This window comes from Atta cephalotes, assembly GCF_000143395.1.
Source record: "Atta cephalotes unplaced genomic scaffold scaffold00013, whole genome shotgun sequence".
In the NCBI taxonomy this organism is placed as follows: Eukaryota; Metazoa; Arthropoda; class Insecta; order Hymenoptera; family Formicidae; genus Atta; species Atta cephalotes.
The window spans coordinates 1,351,310-1,373,313 of record NW_012130077.1 but is presented as its reverse complement, the minus strand read 5'-3'; the positions used below and the strand labels follow the sequence as shown (position 1 = coordinate 1,373,313).

The window sequence follows — 22,004 nt, the reverse complement described above, 5'->3', positions numbered from 1 at the left end:
TAGCGGACACAAATAGAGAATTATAAGTTTTTCTACTACTGGAACATTGAAAGTAAACACAGATTCTGCGATATCAGTTACTAATAACTTCTAATGTCGTAATTTGATAACAAAAATGGGAAAAACATAATATATGTTCAACTTTCACAGTCGATTGAGAACTAATGAACTGCGTAGAGCAAGGAATGCAGTAGCGGATAGTGAAAAAAATATCACAGTAATGATACGGATTCAATTTGATATCACGTCACCACTAGTGATAGAAAGTTAATTTGACATACGTCACCAATTAAAGGTTAATGACATTAGAAACCGGATATAGGAAAATGTACATAGTCTTCATCTGTGATTAGTAGTACCTAATTATAATAATAAATTGTTATTCTATCAATTTAAACAAATAAACGATCTAATCGTTTCCGAATTACATGTTTTTGGGATATATATTTAAGATTCAATTTCTTATTAATAGTAGTCATACTAATATTTTCTTTCGTAAAATATATTTATGTTCTATTATTAATTAATTGCGTAGAAATAAAAAGCAGAAAGATGCCATTTTGAACCGTGACGTCGGAAGCGAGAAATGATATATTAGTTTTTATTACGTGCCATTTGTAAATAAAGACAATTTGAATAAAAAACGCTTTAAAACATTTATAAAAATCGATAAAAACTATATACTTATTCCCCCTGAAAGTTAATAAATAATCGAAAAAAAATGATAAAAGGCACGACTTATCATTTTACGATTATTTACTAGCAGGGGGGATAAGGATAGCTTTCGTCCATTTTTACAATTGTTTTAAAGCGATCTTATCATTTCATTTTATTGAAATTGTTTTTACAAATTGTTTTTACGATTCATTATAGCTGCAGTAATTACTTAGGAATCTTAATAATAATGAATAATAATAATAATAACACAAAACATATGGCAAAATATATGTCCTTATAACTTTTTATGAAATTTTGACATCTGTTAAGCATCTGTTAGCACTGTATGTATTTTGTGTGTGTGTGTGTGTGTGTGTGTGTGTGTGTGTGTAGTAAAACACCTAATTTTGTTAAAAAAAAAGTTTCTGCATCTTAAACGAAATAAAGCATAAAATTTCATTGCTTAATATAGTTATGAATGAATAAAAATATAATTATCAATATGAGGAATAGTATAATTAATTACAAGTATGATAAAATAAAATATAGGACTGATAAAGATTACACAAATGAAAACTATGAAAATGATGACAAAAAATTCTTCTTATATCTATCAAATTGTATTAAGTTGCAAAATACAAATCAATTAAATTACATTTCGACAAGAATAATCATCATGTAATGAATTGCTAGTTATTTTCATAAACATATTAAAATAGAAAAGAATGCATGAGCATAATAAAACAAATTAATAAAAATGCTACGAGGAATGACAAATAATATCACATCATGAAAAAAGTTTTTTTCACAATGACTATTACAAATAGGAAAAAAGTCAATACAATAAATACCGTGTTACTTGACGTTTAAGACTTGTATTATATTTGTCATACGACAAAAATTTTAAGTTTGATTGGCTTAGCATAGAGAGATAAAATAATTTTTCTTTCTTGGAGTCAATCAAGACTTGAAATGCTTTATTGTACGATAAATGTAATATTAATATCTAAGATGCTAAATAATTAAAAAAAAAAAAAAATTTTAGAATTAAAAAGAAAATCATTTAAATTACATTTAAACAAAAGGAATTAAATAACATATCTGCAGAACTTACCAAAAAATTAATTAAATTATATAAGAGTACTTAAGTTTCTGTTCTAATTCAGAAAAATAACAAAAATGTCTCTCTGTTCAGATGAAAATGCATTTATTTACAATCAGTAAATTATAACTTGGTCACATCAGTATCATGTGATTCTAATGTTAATTAAAATGGCATAGAATCTATATGTTCATCGAAGAGTGATTGTGTTCGTTAATATCAATCGTCTTCTAACTTTCAAGAAATATAATTATCATCTAGATTATGTTCAAGATAAATAAGTAACGTTGTTATAACGGCTACGGGCTTCATGCTTCGGTGAATGTTCGTGCAGTGCAAACTCCTGCACCGAACCACACTCAAAACCTGGACAATATATGCAGATGTAACGATCCGGATTTTGCGAGACCTGTTGCATTGTGTTTACAGTTACGAGCATAACGTTATCCGTGCTCGTTGGTATTAGGTTAGTGGGGTGTAATTGGTAAGACATGTCTCTCTTAGATATTATGTAATGCATAATATTATTGCCAACATTCAATTGCTGCTGCTGTAGTGGTTGATGTTGCTGGTGTTGCAACTGTTGCTGCTGTTGTAATTGTAACTGCAATTGTAAATGTCGTTGTAACTGTTGTTGCAGGTGCTGCGATTGCTGATGTAGTTGTTGTACCTGTCGCTGCTGCTGTTGTTGCAGTTGTGACTGTTGTTGTTGCTGCGTCTGCTGCAGTTGTGGCTGCTGCAACTGTTGGATTTGATGTTGTTTCTGTTGATGCATCAGATGTGGATGTTGTAGTTGCTGCGAATGCTGTTGCAAATATGGTGGCGGTAGTTTGGATGTTTGATAAGTTTGTAAGAATGGTCTAACAGCTACGGTGCCAGTATTCTGATGCTGTTGGGCAGATTGGACTGACTTGTTTAATTGATAATTGACAAGAGACGGCAAGTTTTGATGATAAGCTGTCTTCTGCGAGATTTGCGAAGTAGTATCAACATTGTTTAACGAAACACACCTTGACTTTTCTTGATATAATGCTTCTTTTAATTTTGATGTTTCTACGTTCGCGTTATATTTAATTGGACGCAATGGCTTCACGCCGATCACTTGATATTGTCGAGAATTGGTCGAGACTACTGTATTCGGATGCACGGTGACGGATGGAGTCATTACAGAAGAGAGGGAATGATCCTGAGTTGATGTTGTGGGCATAGCTATTTGAGGATTGAACATCGATTTAGTTGGCCAGACTTGTATATTGCCGGACGAAGTTATTTGGTCATCTTTCTTGTTTTGGAGAGGCCGATTGTGTGTTAACATATGTGTCTTCAATTTCTGCCGAGACTCGAATGGCATGCCACACATTTGACATAAGGATTTCTCCGGTGGAGTATTTGTTAGTTCTGCCAAGGACTTCACGCGTAAGAAAGCCTTAGGCACAGAACTCATGACGTTTTCCGATAATGATTCTTTAAGGTCTTCTCTCGAAGAATCTGCCATTGACGACACCAAATGATCTACACTATTTTCGAGAGTATTGTTATCCTTCGAAACGCTCGAATTTGTTTTCAACTGCGTATTCTCGGATTCTATCGAAGTTATGACACTAATTTGGGAATTTAAATTTGTACTTTCTCTTACATAACTTGAAGTCTTCGAAGATGCTGCGATCGGAGTCGTATCGTTGAAACATCGCATTTGCCCATCAGTAATAGCAGAATCGGACGTCGTTAATTTCGTGTTTTCTGGCATAATGGAAGGCATACTATCAACATTTCTTTTGACCCCACTCGATATTGAACTTTCTTCACTTTCCGACAACATTATCGTTAGGTCCTCATCCGAGTCATCAAGATTCCCCGAATTGTTATTTGGTTCTGATTGCGTGACGAGAAAATTAGACGAGGGAACTTGTAACGGAACCTGCGGGACATTTCTGGTTGCTTCTTTATTGGAACGTACTGATGATTGCGTAGATAGGTTCTCATTCATGAGATTTTTCAGCAATAAGCGAGTCGATTTTTGTGATTCGCATGATTTATTGTTCACTGTCTTATCAATGAAATTTTTCTTATTGTCGAAATAACTCAAATTCATATAAGGTAATTCGTTTATGATAATGTCTCTTTGCGAATTTATGTTAGAGTTGCGATCACTGATGTCGCGATAGATTACCTCGCATGTGATCGGTATCTGCTTCTTCTCATTGTTTCTGTGTACGAGCGCGTGCTTCTGGAACAGTTCAACACTATGGAAATAATTACGACAGAGAGAGCATATATATTCCGCCCGCAGCTCACTGTGAGTTCGCCAATGTTCTCTGAAGGTCTGCAAACATTGCCACATGGTTGTGCATACTTTGCAGATATATACTTTCGTTACGGCGGTAACAGCTACGCAAGTATAATGCAAGTGTACCTCCCGCTTCTGCGTATGTTCCAACGAATGCAGTTCAAAAGACATCCTGCTGTAAAATGTCTTGTTACAGAATCCGCATATTAGCAAAATTGGTATTTTGCTAGGGGTGATTGAGGTTTTGCCATCCGAAGATCTGATGTGAGACTCGACATTGTGGCTTTCGCAAATCATCTTGTGTGATTTCAGATCTTGTTCATAGATAAAAGGCATTCTACAATGTTGGCACACATAATCGGCTATTTGCATATAAAGCTGCTCTATCGGTATGTCTGTCGCTGGTAACTTGATAAGTTTTGAGCTGATGTATGAAGGCCTTGGAAACGAGAGACGACTAGCCAGGAATAATGAATTCTTCTCATGATTTTGGAAATGGCTCTCGAAGAGCGGTCCAAAACTGTAGAAGATGACTTTGCATGTGCTACAAGAAAATGTCACCGTGCCTCTGCAATTAAGCCGAGAATGCATTGTTAGATGTTGCAACAAATCGTGGAGAGAATTCAATATCTCCTGACAGCTGACACAGAGTAATTTGGACTTTCTACCTTGCAGTCGATTTTTATTACAGAGCGTGCCATCCACAGAACTCGTACAATGCACTTCGAAGCATTCCAAGCCTCGAAATATTGTCTGGCAAGTGGTACACAATAAAACTATTTCGATGTAAATGTTCGATCCCATCGCCTCAATTGTTTCGTTTTTGGGTTTATGGCACTCACAAATAGTGAAGAATTTCTCCAATTGAAGTTCTGAAGATGGTCCAGCGTCACATATGTTTTCTTTCTCCGCACACTGCGTTTTGCCAACTTCCTGTTCGACGTTATTCGTTGCAGATGTCGACTGTTCTTTTACATTCTGCTCTATAGTATATTCTGCCATTAATAAGTTTAAAATTTTGTTTTTTCTTTGGTTGCATCTTGTTGTGATACTTCTGAACTCAAAAGATTCTTCGCACTCGATTCGTTTATATTTTCTGGCTGATTCTTCTCTGATTCATTGATATCATTTCTAGTTACTTCAACTTCTTCCATGGCTGCTTCTATTGAATTTTTCACCGTATTATTGGAGACTTGATCATTAGTCTTATTAGACTCTTGTGTAGAAATAATATAATTTTCGATCGCTGTTTGCATATTTTGGAAATCGTTATGCATATGTTTTGCCATATCCTCAAAAAGTTGTTGATTGGTATCAAAGGACTTTGAACAAATCTTGCATGTTATTTTTTGTTTTACTCTAATGTTCGTTGAATTACATTCAACATTATTGGAGTCTGGAATTTTCGCTCCACTTGATGAATTTCGACTAGATTTTGACTTAGCTGACCTACTTTTCATTTTATTTTTTGACACTTTGAATTGTTCACGGCGCATTTTGATGGCTTCCAATGATGACAAGGAAGAAGAAGAAGATGATGAACTTTCCATATCGGAATTAACAACGAGTTTATCTAATTGATGTGAGCCACTTTCTTCATTAACTGAAGAACATTTCGATGTCGATGGTTTCGAGTTCTCCAATTTTTTCTCCTTGCTCATAATTTTTAAAAGCGAGGCTTTTATGCATTTTGATGCATAGGAAGATTTAGAATTCACATTCATATGTGTTGTATTAAAATTGTTAGCCAAATGTTTCATCCACAAATCATAATTCTTGAATGACGAACCACACGCAATGCACTTATGTGATTCCTCTTTTTTGTGTCGTATTGTTTGAAATAATTGTTCAACGCTGCAGTTTTTCGAGGTCTTTGACTTTTCAGATTTATTATTAGTTGACAATTTAAGATTGGTTGCTTTTTTATGCAATTTCGGTGACATCTCTGATATCTTCTTGTTCGAATTTAAGAAAGAGTCTAATGTAATAACATTGTCTGTCATTTTTGCATTTTTACATGGACTTTTAGAAACAGTATCGTTTTTAGATTGAGTTAAGTCGCTTTTAAAGATGATTTTATCAACATTCGCGTCATTTGGAAGATTTTTACTGCTGATGGATGACTTAAATTTAGATGTATCATTACACTTTGTCGGCTTTGTTGAGTCTTTTATCTGTTTGTTCGGCCAAGGAAATTCGACCGGTGTTGTATGTTTCATGGAAGACGTAGATGTGGAAGCTAAAATGACAACATTTTCGCATACTGCATTCACCGATTTCTTCGGTGAGCTTTGCGGAATGGAGAGTGTTTCTGTTGTTGATTTCGATGTAGAAGCGATTGTCTTTTGTGATTTTTGCGACGTTATTAATGAACGAAACGCGTTTCGCCATAATTCTAAACGCTTCCGTGACAAAGTACTATTCTTCTTTTCAGATGTTCTTAAAGATAAAGTTTTACAATGATTTTGAATGAGATTTCGATGAATCTGGAATGGAGCATTTCCGCTATTTTCTGTGATTTGAATGTCTGCAATAAAAATTAAAATAAAATCATATTAAATAATTATTATTATTCGAAATTTTAGATCAACGAGAATAAATCAATTAGAAAAATTAATTCTATTTTTAGTTAAAGCGGGGATTTTAATATTTAATAATACTAATATGTAAATTGGGATAATATTTCAGTTTCAGTTTGAGATCACATTTTAAATCCAATATACTGAAGAAGTAATCACTTAATGTAATCACTTAATGTAATAATGAAGTGTCCTTGAAATCCTTATAAAATTCAAATATGAATTTGATACGATATGAAATCCTCATATAATAATCTCATACTCAAAGAAAATCAGTAATTATAAATTGGTAGTTAAATACAAATGATTAATATTATTATATTTCCTTAATTTACTTAATTTACTTGTTCTTATTAAAATTTTATAATACACAAAACTTTATACATAGTTATAAATTTTTGTATTTTTTCATTTATTTTTGTCTTCCAAGTTCGAAACCCAATGCTGCGCTTTTTATTGAATGGTTTTCTTTTTAAGAGAAAGTGAAATCTGCTATGTCGCTTTAATAACAATGTCGCGTACTGCTTATGCTGCGACTTTAGAGAAAAGATTTTAAATGTATTTCTTTAAAGTTATTTCAATAATGATTAATTATGAGATAGAGTGCTTTATACAAAATTTTTGCCTAAACCAGAAAAATATAATTATTATATCTATTTTCATGAAAGCAATTTCAAATAAATCAAAAGTAACTACTTAGTTTTGAGTCATTATTTCATTATCAACTAATAGTATCTATTATATTATTATCATGACAATATTTTTTATAATATTCAGTACTACTTTAGTTGCTATTACTTTGTAAAACTAATTACAAATACTTTTGTAAAAAATTGTAAAAGTTGTCAATTTTATAGTTGCTACAACTATTTCGTTTTCTCTCAGTATATAATTACATATGCAATCACGAGAAATCATTGTGTATAATATCAGATAAAATCATTTATTTTACCAAATGATTTCATATGTAATGAAGAAAATTATTTATAATCAGATAAAATCATATGAAATCAAATGTAATCATGTAATCTTTCATGTGATATTTCAGCTAGTGATTATCCCCTCGCAACAAACCGAATCGATAAACAGTTTATAAAACTGAAGAAAAAAATGTAAATATTTTCAAAAATGTGCATATTAGTATTATTAAGCATTCGCTTTGTCCAAAAATAGGATTATTTTCCTTAATTTAAAAATAATTATAAAAAGATAAAATTAAGTAAGATTATTTTAAAGAAAGAGTTGTACCTTTTATTGAATTTTCTTCGATGAAGCATTTAAAGCTTTCGTTCATACTTTGTTCCCTGGACAAACTAGAGTTTATACTATGACCTTTCATGCAAGTGATATTTGCGTCCATTATGCTTTGTAAGCGCAAGTATTTATACATTAATTCATGAGGTTTACTTTTGGAAATAGAATTTATCACAAAGTTTAGGTATTCCTTTGTTAAACGTTCGACTTCAGTCACTGAATATCTACCATCTTTAGAAGAACATTGTAAAGTATCTAGTTTTATTAGCAGAACTCTAGGCTTCTTGAACAGCTTGTATTTCTTCCGTAGCTTATTCAACTTTAACCTTACTGCATAACTTCGTTTATCAGTGTAACTATTGATCAATGGAGAATCCCTAGGAATATCTTGTGTTTCCGAAAACCAATCTGCTGTTGGCAAAATTAATTTGTCTTGAGATTTGTCTGAAGCTACCAAATTTCGTGATAACTTTCGTCGCTCTAATTGTTCTTCTGATTCAGATGCAATATCTGAAGGCTTTATTTTGCTGTTTCGCCATTTAATAACATCTTCATCTTCCATTTTTTCTAATTTTGTTAAAATAACCTTCGCTGGAGAGCTAAACTGTATACATGTTTTCTTTGTATCAATCTTTTCAACAGATAAATGAGATTCACTCCGATTATTGTCCTTAATGGTTGTCGTATTATTTACAGTTTCATTTTCACTATCAGATTCTTCCATGAATACTATTCTTCGACATTTTTTGCTTGATACACGTTGCTCTTCTGTTTCACTGTCAGACGAATATTTATCACTATATGCACTTTTCCTTTTAAATTTCCATTCATTCAGCCTCTTTTTCATTTTTTTAGCCATAAGTTTCAATCTTAAACGAATCAGTGTGTTCGTTACCTTTGTATTTTTATGAGATAAATAATCAATAAGATTGGATTGATTACTATGCAAACTTGATTCTGTGTCCTTGCTACTTGATGATAAAGAATCACAATAATCTATTGCGCTTGCACTATTAGGTATGATGTTTTTCCGATAAAATTTATATGGTAAAGTACGTGAACATGCATAAGTTACATACAAATCTTCTTTCTTCGTCTTACACGTTGAGAAATTAAAAGTTTCAGTCTTGTTTTGTGCAACATTACTTACTCTTTGCTCATTCTGTTGAGCATTTTCATACAATTCTTCGTGACACAATTGGTTATGCAAGTATGTATTTATTTGTTCATTTCCTCTGTCTTCTGACGATATAGCTTCTGTATCAGGTTTCGTATTTCGAAATACTTGCTGAGAACTCGAAGACTTAGAAGAAAGAACTTTTTTTTTCTTTTTTTAGAAAACTTCCCATTTAACAAACCATGTCTCCATCTATTTCTTCTCTTAGATTTTAATATTTTTTTTATTCTTTCTTCTTTTGCACTTTGTAAACGTGTAAGTTTTACTGCAATATTTTTAATTAAGATACTATTAGAATCTTTCTCTTGTACTGGATCCTGCATTAAATCTCTTGTTCCCGTCACATTCAAACTTGTAGAAATACTACAACTTGGTCTTACATCAAACAGTTCGTCGGAGATATCCATCTGCAATTTATTTAATATGGATTATAAAGCTCATTAAAATATACAAAATAACTTGCATGAAGTGTTATTAAATTTTATTTAAAATTATTTAATATAGCAATTTTTAGAAAAAATAGATTTTATTTTTTATACACACAGACAAAATATTGTTTTAGAACACATTAAAAGAGGCAAAGAAAGATTTTCTATGTACTTAAATGGAGTCTACTATTTATACATAATCTACTTTGTACACTATTCTCCAATGAAACTTATGTAATTTAATAGTATTTACTCAAAACCTTTTTTGTATTTATATAAAATTATTTTTACACAGAATTTAATGTACTCTTACATTGATTAATCTATTCTAATTATTATACTTATCACAAATATTCATTTCAATTACATTTTATTAATAATTTGGTATAAGTTGACAATCTGGATTAATTTGCAGCCTCTTAATAAAATATTTGACAATATATTTATAAATTAGGTCCAATTTCATAATATGTAATTAAAAATAACCAAGAAATTCATGAATGAATTGATGACTCTGTTGGTAATCTTTAATCATTAGATAACCATATAGTGAAAATGGATCTGGAAATACAACTATTTGCATAAAAACAAATAAAACTATATTTTTAATAAGAATCGTATATTTATATGTAAAAGGAATTATATTCAATATTATTCTTTCTTGTATAATAGTTGCTTTCCACACAAGTCAAATTAAGTCGAAAGTGATCTGAGTATTTTAAACTCAGATTAATAATGTCACTACTTGTTTTTTATGGTGAAAAGTTATCAATAACAACACAGGTAAACATAACTTCATTTTTAAAGAGTTAATAAAGCACATACTCGAGCTTATGCAGATTGTAGATAAAAACTCAGTTAAATTTCACTTCTCATGCAAAAGAAATGTCCATTCAACTGAGTTATGATGTCACAAGTGAGAATTATCTGAGAATCAATATGTAAATGAAAAGTAATTAATATACACTTTTTATTACTACAATTTTATATAATATATAAAAGATGTCGGCAAATATATTAAATTGAAAGAGATGCATTCAAAAATGCTCTGCTCCATTTAAAAAATGAAAAATCCAGTTGCAATATAAGGTCTACTTTCTATAGCTGAACTAATGTAATAGTTTTGGAACACAAAGTAAAATATTTGATATATGATGAAAGAGAAAGTTCTAATGTAGGAATAAAAACAGACTTATATTTCCAGTACTGAAAGTGTATATTGGCCAGTTTGTTATGTTCAAGGATCAATATCATATTTATGCTTTAGTTTAATAACCTAATCATTATCAATTGACGAAAATTAATTTTTGAAACTAACTCGCTAAGGATTCCATTCGCCGACGACGAGTCATACACTGTATTATCTCGCATATTGACATTGATTGACATCAGACTTGAATAGATTTCCGGATTTTTATTCTTAAAAGGAAATAGAATGTAATAGAAAAGCACACTGCACAAATAGAAAGTGAAATAATAAAGTTAAGAAAAACGACTGCTGTCTTAACTCACTTGTTTAAACTGCTCAACGTATGTACGTCTAATTAGTTGAGGTTAGTTCAGGTTTAACTCAGGTAACTGTATCCAACCGTGGCGTGTTCCCCTGCTTTTTCACACGTTCCGTCTACGACATAAAGTGCAATGCGATAAGCTCTGGGATTTCCGAAATTCTTTTGTCATTTGCGACAAATCGTACCTCTAATAAGTTCGAATCGGAATAGATCTTAAGCGTAGCACGATTTTTGGATATCGACTATGTTTAGCGCGGGTGAAGAAATTAGGTTAGGTTAGGTTAGAACGATGGACGACATATGACGCATTATCGAAAAATCTGGATCTGTTGTCCTCTTCGGATTTCAATCGCATCGAATTTATCATCGTACACTATCGCTCAATTGACTTTAATTTGAATTACCTACCTCATTTCTTGTTTTTTCCAAAATATACAAATTTGCTTCGCCGTTCGTTTATCGTTACGATGCCTTCCGCACATTCGTCACTTTATGTCGAGGGCTAATCGTGAGACAAATTGTTAATATATATCGTTGAAAAATCGTGATTTTTATAATTATACTACTTTCGGTATGAGAAATGAAAGAGAATAAATCCCTTTCTTTGTGCGGTACTGTCTCAGTACTGATCAGTGCGCGTCAATGCGAAAGTATACGAATTGAACTGATTCATTGATCACGTGATCAACTTCGATACTTTTCGAAAATCTTTGAAACACTTCTTACGATCTATTATATGTATATATAATATAGAATATATATACAATATAGAATATATATACAATATATATATATATATATATATGTGTATTTTTCAAAGATACAATGCAGTGCAAAGCGCTTCGCATAAGTTACATACAGAAAGGCACTGTTAGTGCTAATTGTGTCCTTTTACGTAATAGATAAAGATCTTCTTATATTAATGATTCTTGCCTTCTGAAATTGTAAACGATGTCGATACGATCAGATCATATTTAAAGTACACAAAAATTCCATTCGGCAATGCAAATCTGAGGCATCGGAGTGCTCTTTTTCTATAGTGCACGTGACATATGCTATAATATAAGAGCATTCCGATGTCTCAGATTTGCATTTAATTACGAACGCAGCTAAAAGATAGTTTTGTCGCGTCGCATGCTCCAACGTGCTCCTGCCATAGTTCCTACTCTAATAAGCGCATTGGAATAGGAGCTATGATAGGAGCATATTGGAGCATATTGGAACATGTTAGAACATGTGACGCGACAAACCTGATGATATAATGCCCGCGAAAATGGCGAAGCCCGCCCAGAAACCGCGCGTCTGCGTTACGTTACGCATCGTCACGCATGAATATGCGTCAGGACGAACAGATGAGTCGTTCAAAACTGTGGGACAATTGTATGTTTTAAATTTATCAAAGCACAGTCTAACAATAAATCAGTAATACTTTCCAAAATATATAATACAAGCCAAATACAAAATATAATACCCGAGACGAGATGCATCCACCGCGAACGATTGATTCTTCAGAACTCACGAAAGTAGAATAATGCAAATAATACTAATAGTGTCTGATAACGTTTCCTATGCAACCATATATATATATATATAAAATATGTGTGTGTGTGTGCGTGTGTATATATGTTATTCAATAGGATCTAAGAAATGTTCTGCATTGCATAGATAGTGACAAGGTGTTCGATAAGTTTTGATGAAAAGCGTTCGAATGCAGCGAACTAAACTGAACAAGAAAATCCATGTATATCCCCCTGATTATGTTTTTTATATAAAAGGGCTAGTATTTTTTTTATAAGAGTTCAATCGCTTTAGAAAGCTCTTTTAGAGAGCTCTTTGAAGAAAATCGATTTTTTAAATATTTTTTTCAAATTTTATAGACTCTCATTCTATAGAAAATAAAGAATGAAAAATCTTTAAAATCTTAAAATACCTTAAAATATCTTAAATAAATGAGTTATGGAAAAATGTGTAAACTTTCTTGACACTTCTGAAAAGTGTTCCAGTGTACAAAGTCAGAAATTCTGAACAATTCTGAGGAAAATTTTTACTAAGAATGTATCTTTTATATTTATTCTAATATTATTTATGTTAATATATAATATATTAAATATCGTACCATTGACGTTATCTAAAAAAAAAATCAATTATTATTTTTAAATAATTACGTAATTGTTATGTGAATTGTATTAAACTGTTGATTATTTATATTATATTGTATGTTATATAGGATCTTTTTTTGGCTAAACTAGTGTACATTTTTGAACTTAAAATGAGATAAGTATATTTTTAATATTTGGCGAAAACAAGAAAGAGAATTCTAGTGCAGTTTAATGCAGAAATAACCGACCTATAAATTATTGTGAAGCACATGATCGCATGATCGAAATTTTTCTGCGATAACAGAATCTTTAGGGCTGCTGCACACATTTTCAGTAACTTATACCGTAAGAATTAGCCAATCAAGAATCAGTCAAGAATCAAAAACGTTGCTCTGATTTGCTAATTCTCAGAATATATTCACATAAACTTGTTGCATAAACATGCGCATAAAGAAAATTATTCAATTGCATTTTTATGTTTAGTTTCCACTGAGAGTTTAAATGATTTTATGATTAGTGGCCTAGTTTCCACCGAGAGTTTGGAATGTAAGAACCATCAGAATGTAAGAACCAACTACAGTCGTGTATTCCTTTGTTACAGTCGAACGACAGGAGAATGCACGACTGTAATTGGATGTAATTCCTCGGTGAAAACTAGACCACTGTTGTGAAAAGTGTGTGCAAATCCCCTTATGTCCAATGTCAGAAATCGATATGAGATCTCGAATGGAAAGAAAGTGTACCAATCACAAATCGATTGATCGAATTGTTAAAGTGCGATTCTTTCGTCCGGCCAATTCTTTTCGTCCGAGATCTGGGATCGATTTCGAACATCGTGAATACAAGGCTTAGGATTTTTGTTTTTTGTGCACTTTTCAAATATATTCTCAAAAATCAGTTTAGCATCTATGCTATTTGTAAAAAAATTATTCCAATCGTTATATTATTTTATATATATATATATATTACGTTAAATATAAATATAAATTTCTTCATAATTAGCCTGAAATATACATGGAAAATCAATCAAAAATTGTCTGAGCAATGTTTAAGCTGTTATACAATGCATAGATGTTTTCTGATTGATTATCGGCGATTATACTTTCAATATTTGACAATTTTTGATTGGTGAAAAATTTACTGAGCAACAAAATACGAATATTTCTTTTTTATTATATCATTGGAGAAATAATATCGAATATTAATTAATTGATAACTTTTAGACATGACTTGATGAAGTTGACGTTGTATTTTATTTATATCACAGCCAAAATTAACTCAATAAATGTATGCACTTACTGTAGTTAATGTACATTTACTATAATAAATATTTTAAATACAAATGTACATACATTGAGTAATAATAAATAAATGTGTACTTAAGCTTACACTTTGACTGTGACATAAATACATTCAAGGAAAAGTTGAAGGATAAAATTTCCTCTCAAAAAAACATTGATGAAGTTTGAGTCATTATGTGTTTTTTTTTTACCTTTGTTCTAATGATATAAATGAAAAGTAATAACAATAAAATAAAAGAAATTAAATTTAAAAAACCTCAGTTTAAAACTAGTCAAGGTCAATTTAAAAAATTTTGATTCGAGTTTCGTATTCATTCGATAACATAGTATTCAATATGTTGAATTAAAAAAAATTTTTAGTCTTCAATATGATGAATTAAAAAAAATTTTTTAGAACTTTTAATGCATAAGTAAAAAAATTAATACATTATATATAAAAAATTGATTTATGAAACATGTTCACATAATAATTAATTTTGTATAAAGAAAATAATTTTTAATAAATATATCAATATAAAAAAAAATCGTTTATCTTCTTTATAAATTTTTATGAAAATGACAGAGTAATTACTTAACAAAATAATTAATGTAAATGTTGATGTTTTAATAAAAAGATATACAGAGGACAAAATAAATTAATTGATCATTCTGCGAGAAAGGTGACTTCGAATCTTTTAAATAAAGCTACTCGCAACAGCGCATGTAAAAAAAAAGGACCCTTATATATTTATCTATATTTACATTTGCTTATAATGTACATTTTATAATGCTACGTACATCAGTCAACGATCTTTTGATTTAAACGATTTACTTTTTATTCATCTATCGTCTTCTAGAAACGTCGTAATTGTTATACAGTATCTCTCATGTCTTTGTATTTTGATAGAACTAAATAACGGGGCAGCATAAATGTTCTCAGACAAAGAGACAGGTGAATCGGTGTAAAATCCAAGCGAATGTTATATTATTCCAACAATCGCTAGTCATGAATGTTATCATGCTCAACAATACATATGGACGATATTTATGTAAACGATGATCGATGATAACAGCGATGATCGGCGAGATGCCGTCATTCACATCGCCGTAACATTGGTAGCGGCAGTAAACGCTAAGTAATAATATCACAGTGTGGGTTTCTCGTCCGCGGGCTCCTCTTTTATAGGATGGCTGCATTCCATTAGCGCAGGATTCGCCACGGCGATTATGTTGTCTCCACGCGAGGCTATCACCTACACATAATTCATGTGTGAGCCATTAACAGCCGTACAGTAAAATTCCGTGGCAATCGCCGTTTTTTTTTTTGCTATTCTAAAGAAGCATGCATTATGCAGGAACTGCAAAAAAGGAAAGGACAGCGCAACAGATTAAAAAAAAACTTATGCGTCGTATTTAGCAGTTTTTGCAAACAGTTCTTTTGATGTTCAAGCAAGGATGACGAATGATGAAAGATGAAGATACAACGAAGACCTTGGATCTATTCGTCACTCACCTTTAGATTGAAATCGCTTTCTTTGTCGGTGTTCTCAGCCTCCGCCTCGTTTGTGTCCTGAAAAATATGCATATTATATCGCTGTTCAATTCTGTGCCAGAATTTAAAAGCACAGATATATATATAGATTGTTTTCCTAATATTACATACATACATGCATAGACGAAGATTCCTCGTTAGAAAAGGAAAATTGGCTATCCGAGTCACTAATTTCTTCCACGCTAGCGCTGAATATACCGTTATTATTCTTCTTCCTCCAGACTGGACTGAAACATTGCGAATATCTGAACATCAATTGGCGCTATTTTATTTACGTAATTATAAATACATAATTATAAGAAAAGAAAGATACAACTCTCTAAATTCGAGAATGTTATAAGTTACATTCTAAAGAGTAATTTTTAATTATTAGTACATAAAAAAGTGAATTTAAAATTTCAAAACAAGCAAAAAACGTGATATAGATGAATCAATTAGAATATATATTTTTCAAATTAAAATAAATTAAAGAAAATATTTATAAAGATTATATATTAAAGATTATATATTAAATATTTATAAAGAAAATATTAATATGAAAAGCATACTTTTCTCGACCATTTTAATTTATTATTTATACACATATTAATTTATTATATAATAATATAGATCTTAATATATTTTAATTTTTGTTGACTAAAAAGAGTAATATCTACATATATTACTTGTTTATATTTCTTTTCTTGTTAATTTCTTGTTAGTTAAAAATTAAAATCTTTAATACTTTGGGAAAAAAATATTGAAAAAAATAATATATTAATACTTCAAAATTAAGGATAATCACCTCGACGACCTATGTCTTCTCGTAATAGAATTGTTAATATCCGTTCCAGAACAGCGTAGATCTAACTCCTCCTGGAACAGTGAACTGCTACAGACAGTAGAAGTAACAAATTTGGATGTATGAAAGAAAAAGAAGAAAATAACGGAAGGGAAGTATAGAAATGAGACATGTGAGAGAGGCACGATCAAATGCGAACAAATAAATACGACTTGGGATACCAGGCGCAGAGCATAGAGTCCAAGCAAGTCGTATCGAATGATTCAATCTTCGAAACGACTGATTTTTGCAATCAAATTTAACATATAATACAAAAAGAATTTCCACGTTATTTTTCCATGAAAAATTCCATATGTGTTCTAATTTCGAATATCTATTCAACATGCAAATTGAAGATTTAGTGAAAATTCATGCAATATAAGCAAAAGAAACCATGATCAAAGTTAAAATTTAAAATAATTTATAGAAGATTTATAGAATTATCAAGTAACTCTCAGAAATGAAAGAAGAAAAAATAGCTGTAATATCTAAACTCTGTTAATCCTTCGTGATCACTGAGAATCCAAAAGAACTCCAAAAAGGTATGAGCCTTTATATTTCTAAGGTCTCTCTTTAAAACTTAAATTCATTTATCCGAAAACTATTCTTTTTGCGCCTAGAAGCCGGACATTGTTTCTTGGACGTCACTATTTGCAATTTTTTTTAATATATTTTATATATTATAATATTTTTTTTAATATGTTAAAATTAAAAACTTTAAAAAGTTTCTCGTTAACGTTAAAAAGTCTCTGCATTTCTTTCTCTTTCCATATTCTACAATGTTTAAAGTATGTTCAGTAATTTTTCAGTGATTTTAAAGAACAAAAACTACAAATACGATAATCAATTGAAATATTGGGCTCATTTTGCCCCTTGTGTAACCAATATAAAATTCTTGGGAGATGTGACCACGAAGGATTAAAAAAAAGATTTTAAGATATTAATAATTTGCATGCTCATGCTGCTAAATAGAAGCGAATTTTCACAAATTAAATTTAGGAAACATAAATAAACAACAATAATTAAATAGAATGTATTTTATGATGCAATTTAAAATAGAGATTAAAATGAAAAAATTAAATTAAAAACTCTTTTTTACCAAGATATCAAAAGTTAAAACTTGAAGTGATTAGAAAGACAGGAAATTATTTTAAGTTTTAAAACTGATATAATATGTCTGATATTAAAAATTCAAAAAATTATGAAAAAGATGATTGAAAGATAACATTTTATTATATTTGCGATAAGAATGAAAAATACAGATTGGCTAAAAATATTCAAGTTAAAAAAATATTCTAAACAAACGAATGTTATTTGTTATCATTTTGATGTCATTTTGATGTTAAAGGCAACACGTCAAAATGACGTCAAAATGACGACAAATAATAATCAGTTTGTTTGCTGGAGCGTTATTGAAACAAATCTGTACATTGCTATTAATTTTGACAAAATTCGATGTATATAAACTTTGTTCTCATCATAATCTTTGATTATTATTTACACATAACGCGAACAAGTAATTCATATATTGATTATAATCGTTATTTAGTGACATAAACCAAATTTATCGATATGTTTATATACATATTGATTTTGGCTTTAGAGATAACGTAAATATAATTAAGTCTCTATAATATAAGATTAACGACAAAGTGTCTTAGTACATGCCATAGTTGTTAAATTACGAAGGAAAAATTCAAGCAGATCTCTATTGCAATCAACGAACAAGTCACCCGATCTTGAATCAATCAAGTGGAAAAAGCGCAAGCCATGCACGTGCTTTTGTAACTATACTTGACCTTTTTCACATCCATTCTGTTTCGCGCGTCTAAGTTAGTACGGGTGGTTAATGCGTGGCGATCTCTACGCGACGAGCGTACGGTTAATGATTAGCGGCCATGCGAGTGCGGCAGGTCACAGTGCACAGGGAACGATCTATTTCTGTGGATGAGATGATCTAACCTGCGTCGCGTCCTCCCCCTCACCCTCACCCTCCAACTCGAGTTTTTGACGTTTCGAGCCATCGGTTTCCTCCCCGTTCTCACGCGGCCTCGACATTGATAAGCTGTAATAACATCGAATGATTAAATAAATACATTTATATAGATTGAATCACATCCTCAGTCAAATTGAAAGTAGATTTCCCAAATTAGAAATTTTCAGCGGGATACTAATAAGAATGTAATAGAATAATTAATAGTGTATGATGTAGAATTGAGTAGAATCTGCCACTTCGCAACTATTAAAATAATATTATACATACCACTTAAATGGTTAGATAAAAATAATTAAAACATGATAAAGTCCATTTCTGCTAATAATCTTCCGAATTGGCAGACTTCATTAACAGAATAGCTTGATGCGAACACAATTGATATAAATTCGCCACGATACTTATTCTGCTAGCATATTTTGATTATTGAGTTATTCAAGAATTCAAAAAGATATGATTGATTTTGCTAATTCAATTAACACTAATAATATTTTAATCTACCAAGATTCTCTAAGGTAATTTTGGATCACCTCTGAAATTAGGATCAGAATAATTCTGAATTTTAAATTCTCGAATTCGCAGATTCTATAAAAGTATAAGTTTACTTACTATTGGCTTTTGGAGTAATGGTAACCGGAATCACGAACGACACGACGCGCTAAAGGGAATAGTTCATCTCTCCTAGTGAGGAGGGCAGGCACGAATCTGCAGATTTGCGCCGCGGCTTCGTTCACCGACACCTCATGCAACGTCAAAGGCTTTTCCGGCTTTCTCTTGCAATCGAATCTTCCGTAAATCGCCGCGTACTTTCGGATTTCGTCCATTTTGCGCGGATCACTATCGGACATCGTCATTACCACCTGTAAAATGAAAATGCATTTTTTTTTAAATATTTCGTTGTACGCGCTAGAATTTGTGAATTAAATTAAAAGCTGGGTCATCGCCGAACGTAACAATCTCATTAAGCGATCGTGTTTGAAACAGATGTTAAATTTTCCACGGATGTAGCATCTAGCGATTAAAAACGAGCGTGCCTGTCGGTCGAAATTAACAAATCACCTCTAACTTCTTGCAGAGTTTTTTCTTCACGTTGTGAGGTTTGGGATCGAGGGGCCTTATGGTAGCGACGAGTCTCTCCGCAGCCTCGGCGAGTCGCTGCACCTGTGACTGCAGGAGGGTCGGCGTTGGCTGCGTCGGACTCGCAGGTGCACCACCGCCGCCACCACCACTTGGACTTGGCGTGGTTCCGCTGCCACACGAAGACTCGCACGTTCCTACCTACAGAACAAAAATGAGCAATGAAGCATGAATGAGCATGAAGCGCGTAAAAATAACACGAAAACGAACATTCATCAGAAAGCCCAGGTGCTTATACAATTATTTACGTAATATATAATTCAATAAAAATATCTAAAGCCCGATTCTACAAATGTAAGAGTAATCTTGATTTTAACTTATTATTTATCTTTTTCTAGAATTTTTCTTAGAATTCAAAAAATAAATAAATAGTAGTCAAACCGAGATTAAAGTTAACTTTTATATTTATGGAACCGAGTCTAAAAAATGTTCAAATACTCATAACTTAATTTCTTAAACATTTAGCTATAATATTATTTACAAATTAAGGAAGGACATATACCCAGACAAGAAGATTCCTTGTACAAATTTTTTCTTAATTCAAACAAGATTTTGATCAATTCATGAAGATATATGTGAGTGTTGCAGTATCTACTGTAATAGTTGCTGACACTGAAAGTGTATGTATAAAAGAGAAAATTATTACGATCCGTCCATTTTATGTCGATGTAAAACATAGTTGGAGAAGCAAAAATCGAAAACTTCAGCACAATCGCTCAATAGTTTCTTGCACATTAATCAAGGAGACGATTTCCCTCCGATTTCATCGACCTCGATCGAACGGTGAATCTTACCTGTAACACATTGGGGCTATGAGTAGTCGTGTAAGGTAAGGACGTGTTCGGACTCGGGCTCTGGCGGAAAGTCGTGGAGGACGCCGATGCCGACACACTGGTGACCGGCACGACCGGGCTGGCGCTTCGACAGGGCAGGGGTGTCAGCGGCATGTGGGGCGTTGTCGACACGTAGGACGTCGGTGTCAGGGAGGTCTGGGAGGTCGCGGCGAAGCCAGTTGGCAGGCTCTGCATTTGCGGCCGCGGGCTCGCGCACGCGAACCCCACGGCGGTGGCGGCGGCGGCAGCGGCGACCGGGCTCTTGGCGGCCGCTGCGGCAGCGACAACAGCAGCGGCGGCGGCAGCGGCGTTCGTCGGCACAACCGGCGTTTGAAACAACGCTGCGAGATGTACAATTTCGATGTGTTACACGCAAGATTTCATTGTGTGTTTCAACGCAAAACACGTGAATGTTATGTAAAATTCACATGAGTGAAAAACGTCATATTCGGTTGGTCAAGGTGCTTCTTCGTGCCTATAATAATATTTCTTGAATTTATACAATTTCCAGTTCAAGCTAAATGTACGCTGATTATTTATCAGTCTTGAAACACAGTCCTAAACCGAAGCTGGAGTAATATCACATATTGATAAGCAATTTAATATTATTGCCGCAAATTAATTTGTGATATTACTCCAATTTCAAGATTAATAAATAATCATACAGTTAGTTTGAATTGGAAACCGAGTAAATTCACAAGAAATGTTATTAGATACGAAGAATCTTTTTGATCAACATTTTTACTCATGTTTAATCTCATTGATCGATTTTCTGTTAATATTGTTCACGTAAAATTTCGGGAAACTACATAAGCGATGAAATCGTACAGACAGAGAGAAAGAGAGAGCGAGCGAGCGAGCGAAAGAGAGAAAGAGAAAGTATGTATTTAAAGCATGATACTTTACAGGGATTAGTGAGCCATTCCTGCAAAGCTTTCTGAAGCCTCCTGACGTGAAGTGGCTTGCTTGCCATGCCCACCAATGCCATGATCTCCAGGAACTCTTCTTCGCCCGCGTCGCACAGCTGTTGCACGTCATCGCCTCCTGTAATGCGATGTCATGCGATTTATTAGCGAGTCACTCTCGCGAGAACTACGAGGTGTCATTCGCTAAGCGAATTCCCTTTAAACTAAATAAATTCTAATTTCGAATCGTTTTTTTATGGACAAATCAGAGTTTATTTACAATTTTTTAATTTTAAGCGATTTAAAATGAACTTGACAAAGTATTAAATTTCAGTAAAATAAAAATTGACTTTATATATATATATATATATATATATATATATATATATA

At 32.2% G+C, this 22,004-nt stretch overlaps 2 protein-coding genes across 2 annotated transcripts in view; both read right to left on the bottom strand.

The window, feature by feature from the left end:
- Positions 1-2,027: 2,027 nt before the first annotated feature.
- Positions 2,028-9,463, bottom strand: LOC105617436. Its single transcript, XM_012198990.1, is given in 4 exon segments — positions 2,028-5,074; positions 5,077-6,573; positions 7,874-9,191; positions 9,194-9,463. Coding segments are annotated over 4 exon segments (6,132 nt in total).
- Positions 9,464-15,519: 6,056 nt separating this feature from the next.
- The window catches only part of LOC105617435 (NGFI-A-binding protein homolog), a 7,999-nt gene continuing 1,514 nt past the window's right edge, over positions 15,520-22,004 (bottom strand). Inside the window, exons 2-11 of the mRNA XM_012198989.1 lie at positions 21,616-21,753; positions 21,035-21,050; positions 20,671-20,929; positions 19,799-20,017; positions 19,349-19,599; positions 18,709-18,811; positions 16,711-16,781; positions 16,042-16,153; positions 15,888-15,944; positions 15,520-15,627 (exon numbers count right to left, since the gene is read on the bottom strand). Coding sequence (XP_012054379.1) covers positions 15,520-15,627; positions 15,888-15,944; positions 16,042-16,153; positions 16,711-16,781; positions 18,709-18,811; positions 19,349-19,599; positions 19,799-20,017; positions 20,671-20,929; positions 21,035-21,050; positions 21,616-21,753 — 1,334 coding nt within the window. The remainder of the gene's footprint in view (positions 15,628-15,887; positions 15,945-16,041; positions 16,154-16,710; positions 16,782-18,708; positions 18,812-19,348; positions 19,600-19,798; positions 20,018-20,670; positions 20,930-21,034; positions 21,051-21,615; positions 21,754-22,004) is intronic.